This window comes from Neovison vison, chromosome 8 (genome assembly GCF_020171115.1).
Source record: "Neovison vison isolate M4711 chromosome 8, ASM_NN_V1, whole genome shotgun sequence".
Lineage (NCBI taxonomy): Eukaryota > Metazoa > Chordata > Mammalia > Carnivora > Mustelidae > Neogale > Neogale vison.
The window spans coordinates 122,746,232-122,767,894 of record NC_058098.1 but is presented as its reverse complement, the minus strand read 5'-3'; the positions used below and the strand labels follow the sequence as shown (position 1 = coordinate 122,767,894).

Here is a 21,663-nt window from a genome sequence, read left to right as displayed (position 1 = left end):
ACCCAAGGAACTGACTTTAGAGCCACAAACCCAAGATAGTAAATTTGTCAACAGAACCCCACATTTAAAGCATCAAAGTTTACAATCTGTAGAGGAAACTCCAGATTCAGAGCCGTAATGTGTAAAATCTGTAAAGTTGACCCCGAGGCTAAACAAGCAGGAAATAAAATCTGTGAAAGTGACCAGAAGATCAAAGTTTCAAGGAGTGGAAACTGTGGATTTAGCCCTAAAGCAACAGTTTCCAGAGACGGCACTCATGAATTTAATGTCTGGGCCAGAACAGGATGGCATGCTATCTTTAATCTCACCAAAGCAGCAATGTGTGAATTCAGAGCAGTTGCAGAGAGGGGCTAAGTCGGACGATGGGCTGTCTTTGAAGTTAACTCCAGAGCTAAAATTTAAAGGTAAAAAATTAGTAGACCTCAATTTTGAGTTACAGTTGGAAGGTATGAGATCAGACTTGACTCCAGAATCAAATATTCAAGGTTTAAAACCTAAAGAATTCAAACCTGAACCACTTGAACCACAGTTGCAAAGCATAAAGTCTCCTAAGTTGACCCCAGGGGCACCACTGCACCAGATTAAAGGCTCAGAGTTAGCTTCAGAGCCACAGCTTTGTGTAAAAACCGTTGAGTTGAAACAAGAGCCACTGCTTGAAAGTATGAGATACAATCAGTGGATACCAGGACCTAAGTTCCAAGCTGTGAAATCTGTAGAGTTCAACCTTAGGTCACAGTCTCAAGGTGTTAAATTTGTAGGGTTGAAATCTTCGACACAATTAAGAGATGTGAAGTCATCTGAATTGACTCTCGGGTCCAAAACTCAAGGTGCGATATACACAGAGTTCAACCTTGGGCCACGGTTGCAGAACATGAAAACCCCTGGGGTTCTCCTAGGAACACAGCTGCAAAAAGGGAAGGTTTTGGCATCAACCTCAGAGCCACAGCTTCAAGATGTCAAAACTACTGAGTTCAAAAAAGAGCCACAGCTGGAAAGAATGAGGTGTATCCAGTGGATACCAGGACCTGATTTCCAAGGTGTGAAGTCTATAGGGTTACAGTCTCAAGGTGTCAAGTCTCTAGGGTTGAAACCTTTGATACAGTTCAGAGATAGAAAGTCATCTGCATTAACTCCAAGGCCAAAGCTCCTAAATACACAATCTTTGGCATCACTCCAGGAAGATGAGCTTCAAGACTGTGATTTGAAGCCTTGTCGACAGGTTAGAAGTGTGAAATCATGGGCACCTGGGTGGCTCAGTGAGTTAAGCCGCTGCCTTCGGCTCAGGTCATGATCTCAGGGTACTGGGATCGAGTCCAACATCGGGCTCTCTGCTCAGCAGGGAGCCTGCTTCCCTCTCACTCTATGCCTGCCTCTCTGTCTACTTGTGATCTCTCTCTGTCAAATAAATAAATAAATAAAATCTTAAAAAAAAAAAAAAGAAGTGTGAAATCATGTGAGCAGACTTCAAGGTCAAAGCTTTGTGATATAAAATTTATGCCATTGAAATCTAGGCTTTGCATGCATGATAGGAAATCTACTAAATTGACTGCAAAACCAAAGCTTCAAGAAGTGAAACCCTTACAGTCATCCCCAGGAACACAGCTTCAAGGTGTGAAGTTTCTGGTGCTTATGGAATATCCACAGCTTCCTGGTGTGAAATCTGGGGTATTAAGCCAAGGGTCACAATTACAAAGTAATACAACTAGAGAATTGAACTCCCCACTATACTTGACAAGCATGAAGTCATCTGAATTGACTCTTCAGACAACGCTTCAAGGTGTGAAATCTGAGAATTTCAACTCTAGGTCACAGTGGCATGATCTAAAACCTTCTAAGTTGTCACCTGAGATAAAGTCCCAAGATAAGACATTTACTGATTTAAATCCAAGTTCACAGTTGAAAGATATAACATTTTCTACACTGATCACAGGAACAAAGATTCAAGGTACCGAATGTACAGATTTCAACCTTGGGCCATTGTTACAACATGTGAATTCTTCTGAAAGGACCTCAAAGACAAAGCTTCAAAATGTAAAACATAAAGAAAGCTGTCCCAGTCCCCAGGTGCAAGTTGTGAAATCTTCTGACCTGACCCTTGGATCAAAGCTTCAAAATGTGCAGTTGGTGTTCAACACTGACCCACAGTTTCAAGGAGAGAAATGTTCTAAATTAATCTCAGAAACAAAGTTTCAAGATGTAGAATCTGTGAATGTCAAACCTGAGCCACAACTGAGATGTGTGAAATCTTCTGAATTGATACAGGGGACAAAGCTTCTAAAAGTGAAGTCCATGGATTTTAAGTCAGGTCTCCAGTTGGAAGATAGGACATCTTCTAGGTTGATCATGGGTATAAAGGTTCAAGATGTAAAATCTAAGAATTTCAAGTCTGGACCACACTTGAAGGATGTGAAATCTTCACAAGTGATCCCAAGGGAAAAGCTTCAAGGTGTGACATCTACAGAACTGAAAGCTAATCCAAAGTTATAAGGTGAGAAATCTTCTGATTTGACCCTGGAGAGGAAGTTTTCAGGTATGAAAGCAGGCCCACAGTTACAAGATGTGAAATGTTCTGAGTTGATCATGGGTATAAAACTTCAAGATAAAAAATCGGAAGGGTTTGGTTCTAGATCACACTTGCAAGGTATGAGATCTTCTGAAGTGATCCCAGGGTCAAAACTTCAACAAGTGAAACCCTCTGAGGTCAACCATGGTCTAAAGCTACAAAGTGGGAAATCTGATTTAATTCAGATGAGGAAGCTTCAAGGTGTGAAATCTGTGGAGTTTAACCCTAGACCACAGAGACAAGATGAGAAATCTGATTTGATGCTAGAGTGCAGGCTCCAAGATTTGAAATCTGTTGACTTAAAACCGGTTCTGCAGTTACAAGGTGTACCATTTTCTGAGTTAACACCAAAAACAAAGCTTCAAAGTGGAGAATCTGTGGATTTCCTTACCAAACCCATGTGGCAAGACATGAAACCTCTTGAATTGACTCTAGGTGCAAAAACCCAAGATGTGAAATCTTTGGGGTTTGAGTCAGTTTCACAGTTACAAAATAGGAAATTGCCTATGTTGACACCAGGATCACACATTCAAGGCATGAAATCTCTGAAATTCAGCCCTGGGGCAAAGTTGCAAGGTGCAAAATCTCCTGAGTCTGTAAAGCTTCAACTAATGAAAACCACAGAGGTCAACCATGACCTAGAGTTCCAGGTCGCAAAACCCTCTGAGTTAGCCCTGGAATTAAAGACCTGCAATGTGATATCTTCCGAGTTCAATGCTTGGAAGCAGCGGCAAGAAGAGAAGTCTTTTAAGTTGAAACCATGGCCAGAGCTTTAAAGTGTGAAATTTGTGGTATACAACCCTGGAGCACATTTGCAACATATACAATCTTCAGAATTGTGCAAAGAGACAAAGCTCCAAGATGTGAAATCTAAGGAATCCAATCCTGAGCAACAGTGGCAAGATGTTAAATCCTCTGAGTTATGCTAGGGATCAAGGCTTCAAGGTATGCCATCCTTCAAGTTCAATACTGGGCCACAGTTACAAGAGATAAAACCTGAGTCGTGAACAGACAGGAAGCTTCCATATGAGCCATTTCTGGAAACGAAGCATCAGCCTAAATTACAAGGTGGGAAATCCTCTGAATTTAATCTAGCCCCACAGCTTCAGGGTATAAATGTTAGGGCATTCAGTACTGGACCACAATTGAATGGTGTAAAATCTGAGTTGAATTCTGGATCAGAGCCTCGAGGTATACAACCCTAGGTGTTCTGCCCTGGGCCATCCTTTGCAAGATGTGAATTCTTCTGCATTTATTTCAAAACCAAAACTTCAGTGTGTAAATTCTGTTGGATGCAAATCTGAGCCACACTTGCAAGGTATAAACCCTTCTGAATTAACTTCAGTTTCAAAACTTCAAGGTACAAAGTCTTCTGAGTTGAGTTCAGAGATCCCAAGGGAGACAACTGTGGTGTTCAACCTTGATCCACATTTGCACGATTTGAAATCTGAATTGATTCCAGGGTCAAAGTTTCTTGCTATAGCACGTATGGAATGCAACCCTGAGGCACAGATGAAGTGTGTAAATTCTTCTAAGTTGAATCCAGAGCCAAAATTACAATGTTCAAATTCTATGGGGGTGCAAACCTGGGCCACCTTTGCAAGGTGTACAGTCCTTTGAATTGACTTCAGGGACAAAATGTCAAGGTCCAGGATCTCAGGTGAATCCGGGGTTCAAGAATCAAAGTGAGACATCTATGCTTTTCAGTGCTGAACCACATTTACAAGATTTGAAATCCGAATTGATTCCAGGGTCAAAGTTTCTTGCTGTAGCACCTATGGAATGCAACCCTGGGCCTCAGATGAAGTGTGTAAATTCTTTGGAGTTGGATCCTGAGCTGAAAGTACAATGTGCTAATTCTATGGGGTATGAACTTGGGCCACCTTTGCAAGGTATACAATCTTTTGAGTTGACTTCAGGGGTTAAATGTCAAGGTATGGGATCTTTTGATTTGAATCTGGGGTCAGAAGTTCTAGGTATAAAATCTATTTTGTTCCACCCTGTGCAACATTTACAAAACGTGAAACGTGAATTGAGTCCAGGGACAAAGTTTCAAGGTATAACATCACAAGAATTAAACTGTGGCCCACAGCTGCAAGGTGTGAATTCTTCTGATTTGAATTTTGGGTCAGAACTTCAATGCATAAATGTATAAAGTTTAATCCAGACCCAGAGATGCAAGGCATGAAACCCTCTGACTTGAATCCTGCATCACAATATCAAGGTACAAAATCTATTCTGTTCAGCCCTGGACCACATTTGCAAGGTGTAAAATCTTCTGAGTTAATTCCAGGGACAAAGTTTCCAGAAATCCAGTTTTTGGAGAATCACTGTGGGTCACAGCAACAAGTTGTGCACTCAGTGTTCACTTTAGGCTCTTCGCTGAATGGTATGAAATCTGTGTTATTTTTACCAAAGCCACTGCTTGAAGCTGTAAAGTCTGTGAAGACCAACAAAAAGCCAGTGTGTTGTGGTGGAAATTCTGTGAAACTGGCTTCAGGCTCTGAGCTGCAGGACTTGAGATGTGAGATGTTTGCACTAGAGCCATGTTTTACAAAAGTGAAATCTGTGGCGTTAAATCCAGGGCCACATGCTCAAGGTATGAATTCTGGGGAGTTGCCCTCACACCTCAGGCAGCACAGTGAGAGATCTGTGGTGTTTGCACCAAAGGTGTGTTTTCAAGATGTGAAACCTCTGGCGTTGAAACCAGGGCCACAACCTCAAGATGTGAATTCTAAGGATTTGATTTCTTGCCTCAGACAGAAGTCTGTGGTGTTTGAATCAGAGCCATGTTCTCAAGATGTGACATCTTTGAAGTCAAACCTACAGCTACAGCCTCCAAGTACTAATTCTTCAGGGTTTCCATCATGCCCAAGGTCACCAAGTGTTAATTCTGAGGTCTTTGCACTGGAACTATGTTTTCAAGATACAAAATCTGTAGAGTTGACACCAGGGTCCCCACAGCAAGGTATGAATTGCCAAGAGTTGACTTCAGGATGGCAAAGTATGAAACCAACAGTGTTGGCACTAGAGCCAACTAAGAAGTTCATACCAGGACCCATGTTGTGTAGTGTTAAATTTTCAAATTTGTCTCCAGAATCACAGCGACAAGGTGAGAAATCTTTGGATTTACTCCAGAAGCAAAGTTGCAAAGTATAAAACATGTGACATTGTCTTCAGCATCTCTGCAACAAGATATGAAATCTGTAGAGTTACTACTGGGGTCACTGCTTTCAAGAACAAAATCTGAGGAACTAACTCCAAAGAGGAGCTATCAAATCACAGACTCCTTGGAGATAATCCCTAGGCCATGGCATCAATTTGTAGAGGGTGCAGAGATGATCCCAACACCAAAGCTTCAAGTCCCTAAATCTATGAATTTGGTGGTCCCAACACCAAAGCATCGAGTCTCCAAATCTGTAAATTTGATTTCAATACCAATTTATCATACCACAGAAAGGTTGGCACATCAAGGCAATGAAACAGCGGAAAAATCTGTGGGGTTGACCCCAAAGTCAACAAGTAAAACCATGGAATCTTCAGGAGTGCCTGGAAGGCTAGATCTTCAAGTCCCAGAATCTGTTGATCTGACTCATGTGCTAAGGAATCAAGGCTCTGAATCCTTAGAATTAACCTTAAAGAAAATCCCAGAAACTCTCGAGTTGCTCTCTCAGTCATGGCCTCAAGTTAAGGACTTGGGGGAATCCTATACAAGGCCGGTGCAGGAAGTTACAGGATCTGAAGAGATTACACCAGAGCCCAAGCATCACACTACAGAAACTATGGTGTTGACCCCCAAAGCAAGGCCAACAGAGAAGGAATTCCTTGGCATGACCCCAGAGCCAATAAGTAAAACCACTGGATATACAGAGAACACTCCAAGGCCCTATCCTCAAGCACTAGGATTCGTGGAGGTGATCTCTGAGAAAAGACTGCAAAGGGAAGAATCAGAAGCACTGACTACAAAGTCATTACATCATGTCCCAGAATCTTCAGAGATGACACCAAAGCTAAGATATCCAGTTCCTGGATCTGTGGGTTCAAACTCTAAGCAATGGCTTCAAAGGGAGGAATCTTTAGATTTGTCCCCAAGTCAAACAGGTCAAGCTACAGGACATGCAGAATCTGTAGAGCTCACATCTGAGACATGGCAGCAAGGGGATGGACCAATGGGGCTGACACAGTCACAGAATCAAAGTATGAAATATTCACAGATAGCTCCAGGACTACAGGGTCAAATTACAGAGTTTGTGAGGATTAGTCCAAGGCCACTAGATCAAGTCACAGGATCTACAAAGACACAGCTTCAAGCTGCTTAACCAATAGGAATAACCTCAATAGGCCCCCCAAAAGTTGCTGAATATGTGAAAGTGACTTCTGGACCACCACTTCAGGTTGTAAAGTCTGTAGCATTAACACCAGGGGGAACCTCTCAAATGGTAGACTATGTTGAACTGACTCCAAAAGTACAAGATGTGAGACCTTCTGAGTTTACCTCAGGGCTATGGTTGCAAAGTGTAAAATCAAAGGTATTAACCACAGAGCCAACACACCAGATTTTGGATATAATGAAGCTGATAGAATTTCAAATTGTAAAGACTGTGTTAATCCCAGGGCCACCACTTCAAATTGTAAAATCTGAGGAATTAGCACCACTACCCATTCTCAGATTGTAGAACCAATAGGCGTTTCCTTAGGATCAGCTACTGAAGTAATGGATTGTTTGGATTTCTTCCCAAGGCCACATCTTCAAGAAATGGTAGAACCTGTAGAACTAACTCTGAGGCCAAAGAAATCTTCAGAATCACTCTCAAAGCCAGCATTTTCTTTGGAGGAATCGACAGTGTTCACTCATGAACAAGGGCTTCAGGCTGTGAAAGGAATGGGGATAAAAGTAGGGCCTCCTCAAATCATGGAATGTGAGGATTTGAATCTAGTACAGGTATATCAGAATAGGGAATCTGAGGATTTTATGTCAAGAGAGGAGTTACAAATAAGGAATTATTTCTCTAGATTTCTACAGAACTCTTCAAACTCGCTCATCTCAAGCTCTGTCGAAGCATCTGAATTAGGAAGCCTTTGTGATCTGGAGATGCCAGAAGTGTCAAGGGCCTTGGATATAAAAAATTTGAGACAGATATTTTGCAGTCTGAAGAATACTTTATATCTACTATGATACAAACTTCTACCCTTCCCTTGTCCCTTCACAATCAACCCTCTGATAAAATAGCTAACATTGTAGAAATGCCACATTTTGAGATCCCAGGAGTGGGTGTCATATGTAAGAGGACTGAGAAGAAGCAGGTGGAGAAGCTAGAGAATTCACTCCAGCACCTATCCCAACATCCACTGCAAAGCTGGAGATCACCATCTAGGGCCCTCCAGTCAGGATCAGAAACTCAGAGTCCTTAACTGGTCTGTCTTGAGCAGACAACAGAATGTCTGGGAGAATCACTCCTGGAGACAGTGACTACCCAGAAAATATCTCTCCAAGATGCTAGTGTTAGGGAAGGTCTTGGGAACCACTATGGAAAGGAACCTTTCTTCTCAAACATCTGTAGTGGAAAGAGCCACTACAGATATCTGTCAGATATGTATTCAGAATTTATTTGGGGTTCCTGCGGAACTGATGGAACTTTCCAAGAGTCTGCTAGAGAACAGTCAAAGTATTATTTCTCAGACTTCAGTGTCCAAAAGCTATATTCAGAGACACTCGTATCATGGTCACGAACAAAGAGCCTTAAGGATGTGGACATGTAGCTCCATGTCCTCCATAATACAGCAATACTCTGGGGCTAGTGCAAACATAAAGAAAAGTTGGAAGCTTAGTGATATATCCCAGGAAATCATTCAGCACATGCCTGTTTCATGCACAGAGGGCCAGCCTCCTGTCCCAGGAAATTTAGAGTCTTCCTTCAATATAGTTTTCACTAGGAAAGATTCTGTTCCAATGGAAGAGAGTGAGAACTCACAGAGTTCACAGACAAGAATTTTTGAGTCCCAACACTGTCTCAAGCCAAGTTATCTTCCCCAGGCCAAGGCTGACTTGTCAGAACAGTTCCAGTTGCTACAAGATCTGCAGCTAAAAATGGCAGCAAAACTGTTAAGGATTCAAATATCCCCCAATGTACCTCCACCTCTAACTTTAGGTCTGGTTTTAAAATACCCTATCTGCCTACAGTGTGGCCTATGTGTAGGATTTAATTGTTGTCATAAATTATAGTGCACTTTGGTGCCTTACCTTCTTATCTACCCACAGCTCCACCTTGTAAGCACTCCTGAAGGCCACGGAGAGATTAGGTTGCATCTTGGCTTTAGTTTGCTAACTGGGAAAAGATCCCAAGTCCCAAAGCATCACAGAAGAGACAGATCCATCACACCAAGGAGTTCTATATCACCATCACTAAGGAAAGCTAAAATCTATACTCGAGCTTCCAAGAGTCCTACTTCTACAATGGATTTCCAGTCTGTATCTTCCCAATCTCCTGCTCCTGTACAAGTCCACATCAGGCAAAGACAGTATACGTCTTTCCTGCCCTAGCAGGAAAGACGACAATTGGACGGCCAGGGCACTATGAGTTTACTCATGTTCACTCTCTACCAGAGAGTGACTCTGAAAGTACTCAGGATGAAAAATGGGCTAAAGGAGAACCAAAAGACCCATAGTTCAAAATACCCAAAGAAAAGAATCACTACGGGACACAGAACACAAAACATAAAATTCTACACAAATGGTAGAACCACAATATGAAGTTCTTCTCTGGATTTACCAGTCCAGTTAAGAGGGAAGAGGAATGGAGTATCTCAGACAACTACTGCCTCTTCAAAAAGACAATCTAACCCAACCCAAATTCATTCAACTGCTTTTTCAAGGTCTAAAGCAAGCATTCCAGACTGCAGACAGAATTATGGCTTTTACTGGACAGAAGCCTGAGTACAAGTCAAGGCCAGACCATTTGCATTCAAGCAACAACCACCATCAAAAACAAAAAGCTAGAGATTATTCCTCATCAGAGATATCAAAAGAGAGAGGATGTCAGTTGTTAAGCTAAAGCCAACAGACATAACCACTAAGCAGGAGAAGATGGTATGGGAAGAAATACAATACAGATCAGCTCAACAACCAAAAAGAGTTAGCTCTTTCCAACTTAGACATACCCAACTACCCAAGCCCATAGTTTCCTAAAGAAGTGCTATTGTCATAACCACTTCAGTAGGACAGCCTGTGGTTATTGTTCAAAAAGACAATAGCAGGTAAGAAAAACTCCTACAGATAGAAAATCTCTCGCCAGGAGTCCAAGAGCTCCAAAATAGGAACCAGAATTCAAGCCAAGGGGGAAATCTAAATGGTTGCTTAAGAGAACCTCACACAATCAGGTTAAAGAGAAACTCGCACCCAGAAGCAAAGCCACCATAGCTTCTTTTTTTTTTTTTTTAGATTTTTTTTATTTATTTGACAGAGAGAGATCACAAGTAAGACAGAGAGGCAGGCAGAGAGAGAGGAGGAAGCAGGCTCCCTGCTGAGCAGAGAGCCCGATGCGGGACTCGATCCCAGGACCCTGAGATCATGACCTGAGCCGAAGGCAGCGGCTTAACCCACTGAGCCACCCAGGCGCCCCGCCACCATAGCTTATTAAGGGAGAGAAACCCATGTAATTCCTCTGAAAGGAGCCACCACAGTCCCTCTGAGAGGAGCCTTCGAAGTTTTCTTCAGAAGAGACATCACAGTCTCTGAGAGGAGCCTTCGAAGTCCTTCTCTAAAGAGCCATCACGGTCCATCTGAGAGGAGCCATCGAAGTCCTTCCCTAAAGAGCCATCAGAGTCCCTCTGAGAGGAGCCTTCAAAGTCCCTCTCTAAAGAGCCATTATGGTCCCTCTGAGAGGAGCCACCAAAGTCTTCTTCAGAAGAGACATCAAAGTCCCTCTGAGAAGAGCCACCAATGTCTTTCTCAGAAGAGCCATCACCGTCCCTCTCAGAGGAGCCATCGAAGTTCTTCTCTAAAGAGCCATCACAGTCCCTCTGAGAGGACCCACCGAATTCCTTCCCTAAAGAGCCATCACAGTGCCTCTGAGAGGAGGCACCGAAGTCCTTCTCAGAGGAGCCATCACAGTCCCTCTGAAAGGAGCCATCAGAGTCCCTGTGAGAGAAGATGTCATAGTCCCTCTGAGAGGAGATGTTGCAGTCCCTCTAAGAGGAGATGTTGCAGTCCCCTTGAGAGGAGCAGTCGCAGTCTCTTTCAGAAAACTCATCACAGTCCTTTCGAGGTGAGAGGACATAGCCCTTTTGATAGAAGACAGCACAGGCCCTCTGAGAGGAGCCATCAAAGTCTTCCTCGGAAGAGACATCACAGTCCCTCTAAGAAGAGCCTCCAAAGCCTTCCTCAGAAGAGACTTCACAGTCCCTCTAAGAGGAGCCACCAAAGCCTTCTTCAGAAGAGACATCACAGTCCCTCTGAGAGGAGCCACCGAAGTCTTCCTCACAGTCACTCTAAGAAGAGCCACTGAAGCCTTCTTCAAAAGAGACATCACAGTCCCTCTGAGAGGAGCCACCGAAGTCTTTCTCAGAAGAGCCATCACAGTCCCTCTGAGAGAAGCAATCGAAATCTTCCTTGGAAGAGATATCACAGTCCCTATAAGAGGAGCCACTGAAGCCTTCTTCAGAGGAGACATCACAGTCCCTCTGAGAGGAGCCATTGAAGTCATCCTCAGAAGAGACATCACAGTCTCTCTAAGGGGAGCCACCGAAGCCTTCCTCAGAGGAGATATCAGAGTCCCAAATCTTCCAAAATCACCAAAATCTTCCACAGAAGAGCCATCACAGTCTCTCTGAGAGTAGCCATCGATGTCCTTCTCTAAAGAGTCATCGGAGTCCCTCTGAGAGGAGCCACCGACGTCTTTCTCAAAAGAGCCATCACAGTCCCTCTGAGAGGAGCAATCAAAATCTTCCTCAGATAGATATCACAGTCCCTATAAGAGGAGCCACCAAAGCCTTCTTCAGAGGAGACATCACTGTCCCTCTAAGAGGAGCCAATGAAGCCTTCTGCAGAAGACACATCACAGTCCCTCTAAGGGGAACCACCGAAGCCTTCTTCAGAAGAGCCATCACAGTACTTCTGAGAGGAGCCATCGAAGACTTCCTCGTAAGAGACATCACGTCACTCTAAGGGGAGCCACCGAAGCCTTCTTCAGAAGAGCCATCACAGTACTTCTGAGAGGAGCCATCGAAGACTTCCTCATAAGAGACATCACGTCACTCTAAGGGGAGCCACCGAAGCCTTCTTCAGAATAGACTTCACAGTCCCTCTGAGAAGAGCCACTGAAGTCTTTCTCAGAAGAGCCATCACAATCCCTCTGAGAGGAGCCATCGAAGTCTTCCTCAGAAGAGACATCACAGTCTTTCTAAGAGGAGCCACTGAAGCCTTCTTCAGAAGAGACATCACAGTCCCTCTGAGAGGAGCCAACCAAGCCTTCCTCAGAAGAGCCATCACATTCCTTCTGAGAGAAGCCACTGAAGTTTTCCTGGATAAGACATCACAGTCCCTCTAAGGGGAACCACTGAAGCCTTCTTCATTAGAGACATCACAGTCCCTCTCAGAGGAGCCATCGAAGTCTTCCTCGAAGACCCATCACAGTCCCTCTGAGAGGAGGCATTGAAGTCTTCCTCAGAAGAGATATCACAGTCCCTCTAAGAGGAGCCACCAAAACCTTCTTCAGAAGAGCCACCACAATCCCTCTGAAAGGAGCCATCAGAGTCCCTGTGATAGGAGATGTCGCAGTCCTCTTGAGAGGGGCAGTCACAGTCTCTTGCAGAAAACTCATCACAGTCCTTTCGAAGTGAGAGGACGTAGCCCTTTTGAGAGAAGACAGCACAGGCCCTCTGAGAGGAGCCATCTAAGTGTTCCTTGGAAGAGACATCACAGTCCCTCTAAGGGGAGCCACTGAAGCCTTCCTCAGAAGAGACATCACAGTCCCTCTGAGAGGAGCCACCACAATCTTCCTCAGAAGAGCCGTCACAGTCTCTCTGAGAGTAGCCATCGTAGTCCTTCTCTAAAGAGCCATCAGAGTCCCTGTGAGAGGAGCCATTGAAGTCTTTCTCAGAAGACACATCACAGTCCCTCGAAGCAGAGCCACTGAAGCCATCTTCAGAAGAGCCATCACAGTCCCTCTGAGAGGAGCCATCAAAGTCTTCCCAAGAAGAGACATCATAGTCCCTCTAAGAAGAGCCACTGAAGCCTTCTTCAGAAGAGACATCACATTCCCCCTGAGAGGAACAGTCGCAGTCTCTTTCAGAAAACTCATCACAGTCCTTTCGAGGTGAGAGGACATAGCTCTTTTGAGAGAAGACAGCACAGGCCCTCTGAGAGGAGCCATCGAAGTGTTCCTCGGAAGAGACATCACAGTCCCTCTGAGAGGAGAGCCACCAAAATCATCCTCAGAAGAGCCATCACAGTCTCTCTAAGAGTAGCCATCGAAGTCCTTCTCTAAAGAGTCATCAGAGTCCCTCCAGGAAGAGCCACCAACGTCTTTCTCAGAAGAGACCTCACAGTCTCTTCAGGGGAGCCACTGAAGCCTTCCTCAGAAAAGACATTACAGTCCCTCTGAGAGGAGCCACCAAAGTCTTCCTTGAAGACCTATCACAGTCCCTCTGAGAGGAGGCATCGAAGTCTTCTTCGGAAGTGACATCACAGTCCCTCTAAGAGGAGCCCCGAAGCCTTCTTCAGAAAAGCCACCACAGTCCCTCTGAGAGGAGCCATCAAAGTCCTACTCAGAGGAGACATCACAGTCCCTCTGAGAGTAGCCACCACAATCTTCATCAGAAGAGCCGTCACAGTCTTCTGAGAGTAGCCACCAAAGTCCTCCTCTAAAGAGCCATCAGAGTCCCTGTGAGAGGAGCCATTGAAGTCTTTCTCAGAAGAGACATCACAGTCCCTCTAAGCCAAGCCACAGATGAATTCTTTGAAGAGCCATCACAGTCCCTTTGAGAGTAGCCATCGACGTCCTTCTCTAAAGAGCAATCACAGTCCCTCTGAGATGAGTCATCTAAGTCTTCCTTGGAAGAGACATCACAGTCCCTCTAAGGGGAACCACTGAAGCCTTCCTCAGAAGAGACATCACAGTCCCTCTGAGAGGAGCCACCGAAGTCTTTCTTCAAAGAGCCATCAGGCTCTCGAGAGTAGCCATGGAAGTCCTTCTCTAAAGAGGCATCAGAGTCCCTCTGAGAGGAGCCATCGAAGTCTTCCCCAGAGAGATATCACAGTCCCTCTAAGAAGAGCCACAGATGAATTCTTCAAAGAGCCATCACAGTCCCTCTGAGAGTAGCAATCAACGTCCTTCTCTAAAGAGCAATCACAGTCCCTCTGAGATGAGTCATCTAAGTCTTCCTTGGAAGAGACATCACAGTCCCTCTAAGAAGAGCCACCAAAGCCTTCTTCAGAAGAGACATCACAGTCCCTCTGAGAGGAGCCACCAGAGTCTTCCTCAGAAGAGCTGTCACAGTCTCTCTGAGAGTAGCTATGGAAGTCCTTCTCTAAAGAGGCATCAGAGTCCCTCTGAGAGGAGCCATTGACGTCTTCCCCAGAGAGACATCACAGTCCCTCTAAGAAGAGCTACCAAAGCCTTCTTCATAAGAGACATCACAGTCCCTCTGAGAGGAGCCATTGAAGTCTTTCTCTAAAGAGCCATCAGAGTCCCTGTTAGAAGGCCATCAACGTCTTCCTCGGAAGAGAACTCACAGTCCCTCTAAAAGGAGCCACTGAAGCCTTCTTCAGAAGAGACATCACAGTCCCTTTGAGAGGAGCCATTGAAGTCTTTCTCAGAAAAGCCATCACAGTCCCTCTGAGAGGAGCCATCGAAGTCTTCTGTGGAGGAGCCATCACAGTCCCTCTAAGAGGAGCCACCGAAGCCTTCTTCAGAAGAGACATCACGGTCCCTCTGAGAGGAGCTACTGAAGTCTTCCTCTGAAGAGTCATCAGTCTCTCTGAGAGTAGCCATGGAAGTCCTTCTCTAAAGAGCCATCATAGTCCCTCTGAGAGGAGCCATAGAAGTCTTCCCCAGAAGAGACATCACAGTCCCTCTAAGAAGAGCCACTGAAGCCTTCTTCAGAAGAGCCACCACAGTCCCTCTGAGAGGAGCTTTCGAAGTCCTTCTCAGAGGAGCCATCACAGTCCCTCTGAAAGGAGCCACTGGAGTCCCTGTGAGAGGACATGTGGCAGTCCCTCTGAGAGGACATGTCACAGTCCCTCTAAGAGGACATGTCACAGTCCCCTTGAGAGGAGCAGTCTCTTTCAGAAAACTCATCACAGTCTTTTTGAGGTGAGAGGACATAGCCCTTTAGAGAGAAGACAGCACAGGCCCTCTGAGAGGAGCCTTCGAAGTCTTCCTCGGAAGAGACCTCACAGTCCCTCTAAGGGGAACCACTGAAGCCTTTCTCAGAAGAGACATCACGGTCCCTCTGAGAGGAGCCCCACAGTCTTCCTCAGAAGAGCTGTCACAGTCTCTCTGAGAGTAGCCATCAAAGTCCTTCTCTAAAGAGCTATCAGAGTCCCTGTGAGAGGAGCCATCGAAGTTTTCCTCGGAAGAGACATCACAGTCCCTCTCGAGGAGCCACCGAAGTCTTTCTCTGAAGAGCCACCAGAGTCCCTGTGAGAGGAGCCATTGAAGTCTTCCTCGGAAGAGACATCACAGTCTCTCTACAAGGAGCCACCGAAGCCTTCTTTAGTAGAGACATCACAGTCCTTCTGAGAGGGGCCACTGAAGTCTTCCTCAGATGAGACATCACAGTCCCTCTAAGAGGAGCCACCGAAGCCTTCTTCAGAAGAGCCACCACAGCCCCACTGAGAGGAGCCATCGAAGTCCTTCTCAGAGGAGCCATCACAGTCCCTCTGAAAGGAGCCATCAGAGTCCCTGTTAGAGGAGATGTTGTAGTCCCTCTGAGAGGAGATTTCGCGGTCCCTCTAAGAGGAGTTTTTGCAGTCCCCTTGAGAGGAGCAGTTGCAGTCTCTTTCAGAAAACTCATCATAGTCCTTTCGAGGTGAGAGGACATAGTCCTTTTGAGAGAAGACAGCACAAGGCCCTCTGAGAGTAGCCATCGATGTCTTCCTTGGATGAGACATCATAGTCCCTCTAAGGGGAACCACTGAAGCCTTCTTCAGAAGAGACATCACAGTCCCTCTGAGAGGAGCCCCCAATGTCTTCCTCAGAAGTGCCATAACAGTCTCTCTGAGATTAGCCATCGAAGTCCTTCTCTAAAGCACCATCACAGTCCCTCTGAGAGGAGCCATCGAAGTCCTTCTCAGAGGAGCCATCACAGTCCCTCTGAATGGAGTCATCAGAGTCCCTGTGAGAGGAGATGTCGCAGTCCCTCTGAGAGGAGATGTCGCTGTCCCTCTAAGAGGACATGTCGCAGTCCCCTTGCGAGGAGCAGTTGCAGTCTCTTTTAGAAAACTCATCACATTCCCTTAAAGGTGAGAGGACATAGTCCTTTTGCGACAAGACAGCACAGGCCCTCTGAAAGGAGCGGTTGCAGTTCCTCAGAGAGAACTCACTATAGTCTCTCTGAAAGAAGTGCACACAGTCGCTCTGAGAGAAACAGACAGTCATTCTGAGCAGAGCCAATAGAGCCACCTTGAAAGGGAAAGTACAGTTGGTGTGACAAAACACATCTCAGTCCCTCTGCGAGAACCCATCAGAGTCTCGCTAAGGAGAGACTCAAATATTCTCCCTAGGGGAGAGACTCAGACATGGTCTGTCTGAGGATTTCAAGGGCTCCTCAAACACGTCTCCTAGGGACCACACACAAAATACTCCAAAACAGGCCAAGTTTAGAGGCCTGAAGCTAACAGATAAGAGATTCGTCCCCATTATTCACTGACTGGCTCAAGTCTTCAACCACCTGCCTCTTTTTTGGCTTCTTTCCTGCTTAGCCACTGCCTCGGATACCTGCACCCTCAGCATTCCAAGAGCCTCTGTGCCTCTCTACCTGGGGGGAGGGAGGGCGGGAATGGGTCTGTAATTTCTCTCAGATAAATAAAGGGGCGATATTTGATCTCCACCTAGAAAGACCACTGGTCGTGCTGGAGGGGGGAACGGAGGGTGAAGGGATATTGGGTGTCGCGCGAAGGGATGGAACGGGAGGAAAGGGCCCTGAAGCCATGTTCGAGGCTCCAAACCCCACCTACAGCTTCCCGGGGAGGGGTCTCAGCGGAGGGAGTCCGTGTCACGTGACTCACTCCTGCCGCATCCCCCCCCTGGAAGCTGCCAGGCGGAAGTAGTCGTTCAGACTTGGGATCCGCGGCACTGACTCCACATCCGGGAGAGGAGAGGAGAGCGGAAGTGGCGTTGGTCTGGCCGGAGCCCTTGGGTGGATTTGTTAGGCGTGGAGAGGGAGTGATGTCTTCCAGACTCGGTGCAGTACCCGCCGTGAGTTTCTCGGTTTGGCCGTTATGCCTTAGGGGTAGCGCTGTGGAGCCCGCAACACGCGCGCGGTCCCTCGCTTTTGTCCCGTGCTCGGAGTTGGTTTTATCAGAGCCCATCGTAGGCCCCACCCTTCTAGGTCAGATCTGTCTCCCTTTTTTCCCCCCACTTAACGCTGACTGTTGCCCACCTCCTTGGACTCAGTTTCTCGCCCGATTGCCGTTAATTTCTGTTCCTTTTATATTTCCAGTACCTCCCATATCCGTATCCTCTCTTTTCGCATCCCTTTAGAACCTTTATCTGGGACAGGGCTTTGGGAATGGTGAAGACTGTGGTGAAGACTATGGTGTTGTCAGCTGCCTTAACTCTGTAGGAAGACAGGACGACACACTTTTCTTAAAAAGTCTTGCCTTTTTTTCGTTGGAGGTAGTTGCGGGGGGAGAGCTACATTTCTTCTGGGCACAGGGGGATTCGTCTTTTTGTGGTCAGGATTCAGAGGTCCCTAGCATTCACTCATGTGCTTGCGATTTGCTAGACACCGGAGCCCACATCCTTTAAGCAGCAGAGGAGCACGAAGATCGTGGGAGCTAAGAAGTAAGTGAGGTTTTCTGGGATCCATTTATAATTGTGTCGCCAGCGCTGGCCAGTAGAACTTCCTGTGATGATGAGAAAATGTTCTGTATCCACACTGTTCAGGACCGTAGCCACGTATGGCTTTTGAGCACTTGAAATGTGGCCAGTGTGATTGAGGAACTGAATTTTCAATTATATTTAATCTTAACTTAAATTTAAATAGCCACCTGTAGCTAGTGCCTACCTGATTGGACAGTGCAGGTCTAAACCTAATGTAGGGGAGAAGAACCTAGCTTGAAAAGTATATTATATTAAAAATGGAACGTATTGACAGTGAAGCCCCGCATGTCCTCAGACATCAAGTATATACTCATGAATACATTGATGAACATGGAAAGGACTGGTAAAAATGGCTCTAAGAAATCCTTTTATTTTCAGACTATTTGGCTTTAAGGCGGGTTTATTATTTCGTAGACTGAATGTGCTAACTTTTCCCATATTTTATTTGTTGGTACAAAAGAGATTCTTATTAACTAGGTATTCATTGGAAGGAATTAATTCCTTCAGATAACATTTGCTGAATATCTCATGGGCTATAACACATATATCTGTTAGACATACAGACAAGAAAAACAGTTTAAAAGGGGAGTTAGGCAAGTACATCAACATGATAAGGTGTAAGTAAATATTTTTAAACAGGAATTTAATATAACACTGGGGGAAAGGGGAGTGATAGTTCAGAAGGGAAGAGTTACCTGAGCAAGTCACTCCTAAACAGACTTGAAAGTCAAGGAATAATCCAGTTAGCCAGAAGGAAAAGGTTTTTTTTTTTTTTTTCACAGAGAACAGAATGTGAACAGATAAAAGCTTTTAATGGAATAGAAAGTGTTAATTTTTAAAAAGTATAAAGATTAACAGGTCCTTGTCTATTATTCTGACTCAGAATCACTGGAGTTAGGACATAGGAATCCTTTGTAAGAGATTGAGAACCATTGGTGAGAAGTGAGACTAAAAGAGGCTAGAGGATGAAACCCTGGAGAACATCAGCATTTAAAGATTGGGTATAATGAACGGAGGCTGCAAAGGAAACTGAGATGAACTGAAATAATTTTCTAATGAAGTCTAAGTAGTTGCACCTGGAGAATGAACTAGGGTCTCGAAAAAAAAAATTCTTGGTAGATCAGAAAGGAGTTGAAAATTGGTTAAACTTTTCACTCTTGTAGTTAGAAGCTGAGACCCAAAGGTGTGCTGCACACAGGAAATTATGAAGTCCCTACAATTATGATTATATTCTTTAAACCAAAGTCTTTCTCTTGCCATATTTATGGGAAGGGAAGTTTGAAATTAATCTGGGTTTTTAGAAGCAATCAAGTACTGTCATATGACAAGTGTTGTAAAATACTAGATAAATTGTTTTTGTTGAGTCCTTTGGAAATAAGAGAGACCTATAGGGAGGGATTCCCTATCACATTGATTTAATTTCTAAGATGTTAATCATACTGATTATATGAACTATTGATAATTATTTATTTACTTATTACTGTGCTTGTACTTATTCATGAGAGGGGGTATGGGTGTATCTGAGTCCTACACTGACAGTAAAGAAATTCCTGTGAGGACAGTTTATCAGGAGGAGTCACATGGGACTTGACTCTTTTTTTTTTTTTTTTTAAAGATTTTATTTATTTATTTTTCAGACAGAGATCACAAGTAGGCAGAGAGGCAGGCAGAGAGAGAGGAGGAAGCAGGCTCCCCGCTGAGCAGAGAGCCCAATTCGGGGCTCAATCCCAGGACCCTGGGATCATGACCTGAGCCGAAGGCAAAGGCATTAACCCACTGAGCCACCCAGGTGCCCCGGGACTTGACTCTTAATGGCTTCTTGATACTTGATATTAAGTGTTCCTAGTAGAGATTGTTCCCATTGTTTTGGATGGTGGGTTTTGGCCCTAGAGACCTGCCAATTCCTATTAAAAATTCCTATTAAAAATTTTAAAATATTTTTTGAGGTATTATTGAAGTACAGTAAACTTCATATTTATAGTATACATACTTAGCTGATCACAGTATGATCAGCTTTGGTATATGTAAATAACCGAAACAGTGTCACCACAATCAAGATACCATTTCCATCCCTCTGAAAAAATTTTTTGGTTCCTTTGCAATCCATTCCCTCCTCTACTCCTGTTCCCAGACACCACTGACCTTTTTATTTTCACCATATAGAGGTCTGCGTGTTCTAGGATTTTATATAAATGAAATCATAAAATATGTTCTCTTTTTGCATGATTTTTTTTCACTCAATGAGTGATTGCATGATTTTTTTTCACTCAAAATCATTATTTTGTGTGAAAATTAGTTTTTATTTCTGAACAGAATTTGATTATAGATATATCATGATTAGTTTAGCCATCTAGTTTGATGGATAGTTGGGTTATTTTCATTTTGAGGTTATTAAAATAAAGCTGCTATGAACTTCCACATACAAGTCTCTATGTGGAAAAATGTTTTGTTTCTTTTTTCTCTTGATAAATACCTAAGATGTTACCATCTTAGGTTGATTGGGTCTTATGTCAGGAGTATGTTTACCTTTTTAACAAATTGCCTATTTCCCAAATTGGTGGCATTATTTTCTATTCTACCACCAGTATATGGGAATAAGTCTTCAATTTTAGCCAATTTTATGGGTGTATAGGGGTGTTTCATTGTGATTTTAATTTGCATTTTCCTAATAAATAATGATGTAGAACATCTGTTCATGTGCTTATTGGCCATTCATACATCATCATCTGGGAAGTGCCTGTTCATGTCTTTTGCCCATTTAAAAAAATTTGAGTTGTTTGTCTTACTATGGAATTGTAGTATTTTTAAAAATCATATTCTGAATACAATTCCTTTGTCTGATAGATACGTCTTAAATACTTTCTTCCAATCTCTGATTTGCATCAATATCTTGATGGTGTGTTTGAAGACCAACAGTTTTATTTATTTTTATTTCTTTAAAGATTTATTTATTTAGTTTAGAGAGGGGGGAATGGCAGGGGGAGTGAGAGAATCTTGAGGCAGACTCCCTGCTGAGTGTGGAGCTGGACTTGGGGCTTTATCCCATGACTCTGACATCAAGACCTGAGCTGAAGCCACTCAACTGACTGAGCCACTTGGGTGCCTTGAAGATCAACAATTTTAAATTTATCATTAAAAATGACTTTTAAAGGGGGGCGCCTGGGTGGCTCAGTGGGTTAAGCCGCTGCCTTCGGCTCAGGTCATGGTCTCAGGGTCCTGGGATCGAGTCCCGCATCGGGCTCTCTGCTCAGCAGGGAGCTTGCTTCCCTCTCTCTCTCTCTCTCTCTGCCTGCCTCTCCATCTACTTGTGATCTCTCTCTATCAAATAAATAAATAAAATCTTAAAAAAAAATGATTAAAGGGGCGCCTGGGTGGCTCAGTGGGTTAAAGCCTCAGCCTTCGGCTCAGGTCATGATCCCAGGGTCCTGGGATCAAGCCCTGCATCGGGCTCTCTGCTCAGCAGGGAGCCTGCTTCTCCACCCCACCCTCGCCTGCTTCTCTGCCTACTTGTGATCTGTCTGTCAAATAAATAAACAAAATCTTGAAAAAAAAAAGTTTTGGTTATCTTTTGTTAGATATATTCTTAGGTGTTTTTTAAAATATTATTGTAAATGACAGTTTTTTTAAGTTTATTGCTAATTGCTTGTTGCTATTATCTCAGTCTAGCCACATGGTTGTCAATTTTGTTGGTCTTTTCAAAGAACCAGATTTTCTCTGTTTTCTGTTCTAATGCATGAATTTCTCCTCTCCATTATATTTTTCCTTCTATTTACTTTGTGTTTACTTTGGATATCTTGAGATGGAATCTTATGGTTGATTATAGATCTAATTTTCTTTTTTTTTTTAAGATTTTATTTATTTATTTGACAAACAGAGATCACAAGTAGGCAGAGGGGCAGGCAGAGAGAGAGAGGAGGAAACAGGCTCCCTGCTAAGCAGAGGGCCCAATGTGGGGCTCGATCCCAGGACTCCGGTTTCATGACCGAGCCGAAGGCAGAGGCTTTGACCCACTGAGGCACCCAGGCGCCCCTAGATCTAATTTTCTAATAGCAGTAT

General features: G+C 44.3%; 2 protein-coding genes across 5 annotated transcripts in view; both read left to right on the top strand.

Annotated features, from left to right (window-relative positions):
* The first annotated feature begins 256 nt into the window (after nt 1-256).
* On the top strand, nt 257-13,060 carry C8H2orf16 (chromosome 8 C2orf16 homolog). Its single transcript, XM_044262247.1, is given in 23 exon segments — nt 257-1,002; nt 1,440-2,064; nt 2,314-3,541; nt 3,623-3,749; nt 3,751-3,907; nt 4,112-4,138; nt 4,140-4,662; nt 5,163-5,233; nt 5,351-5,687; nt 5,690-7,225; nt 7,228-7,689; nt 7,692-7,968; nt 7,970-9,092; nt 9,095-9,207; nt 9,209-9,400; nt 9,402-9,565; nt 9,568-9,814; nt 9,816-9,905; nt 9,907-9,977; nt 10,232-10,757; nt 11,082-11,258; nt 12,192-12,396; nt 12,901-13,060. Coding segments are annotated over 23 exon segments (9,171 nt in total). The 3' UTR covers nt 13,048-13,060.
* A 3,808-nt stretch (nt 13,061-16,868) lies between these two features.
* ZNF512 (zinc finger protein 512) overlaps nt 16,869-21,663 on the top strand; it is a 30,827-nt gene continuing 26,032 nt past the window's right edge. For 3 of the 4 annotated variants that reach the window (XM_044261867.1, XM_044261868.1, XM_044261866.1), the window contains exons 1-2: nt 16,869-16,980; nt 17,510-17,568. In XM_044261867.1, coding sequence (XP_044117802.1) covers nt 16,951-16,980; nt 17,510-17,568 — 89 coding nt within the window. In that variant the 5' untranslated portion in view covers nt 16,869-16,950. The remainder of the gene's footprint in view (nt 16,981-17,509; nt 17,569-21,663) is intronic. The other variant, XM_044261869.1, reaches the window with a different exon arrangement.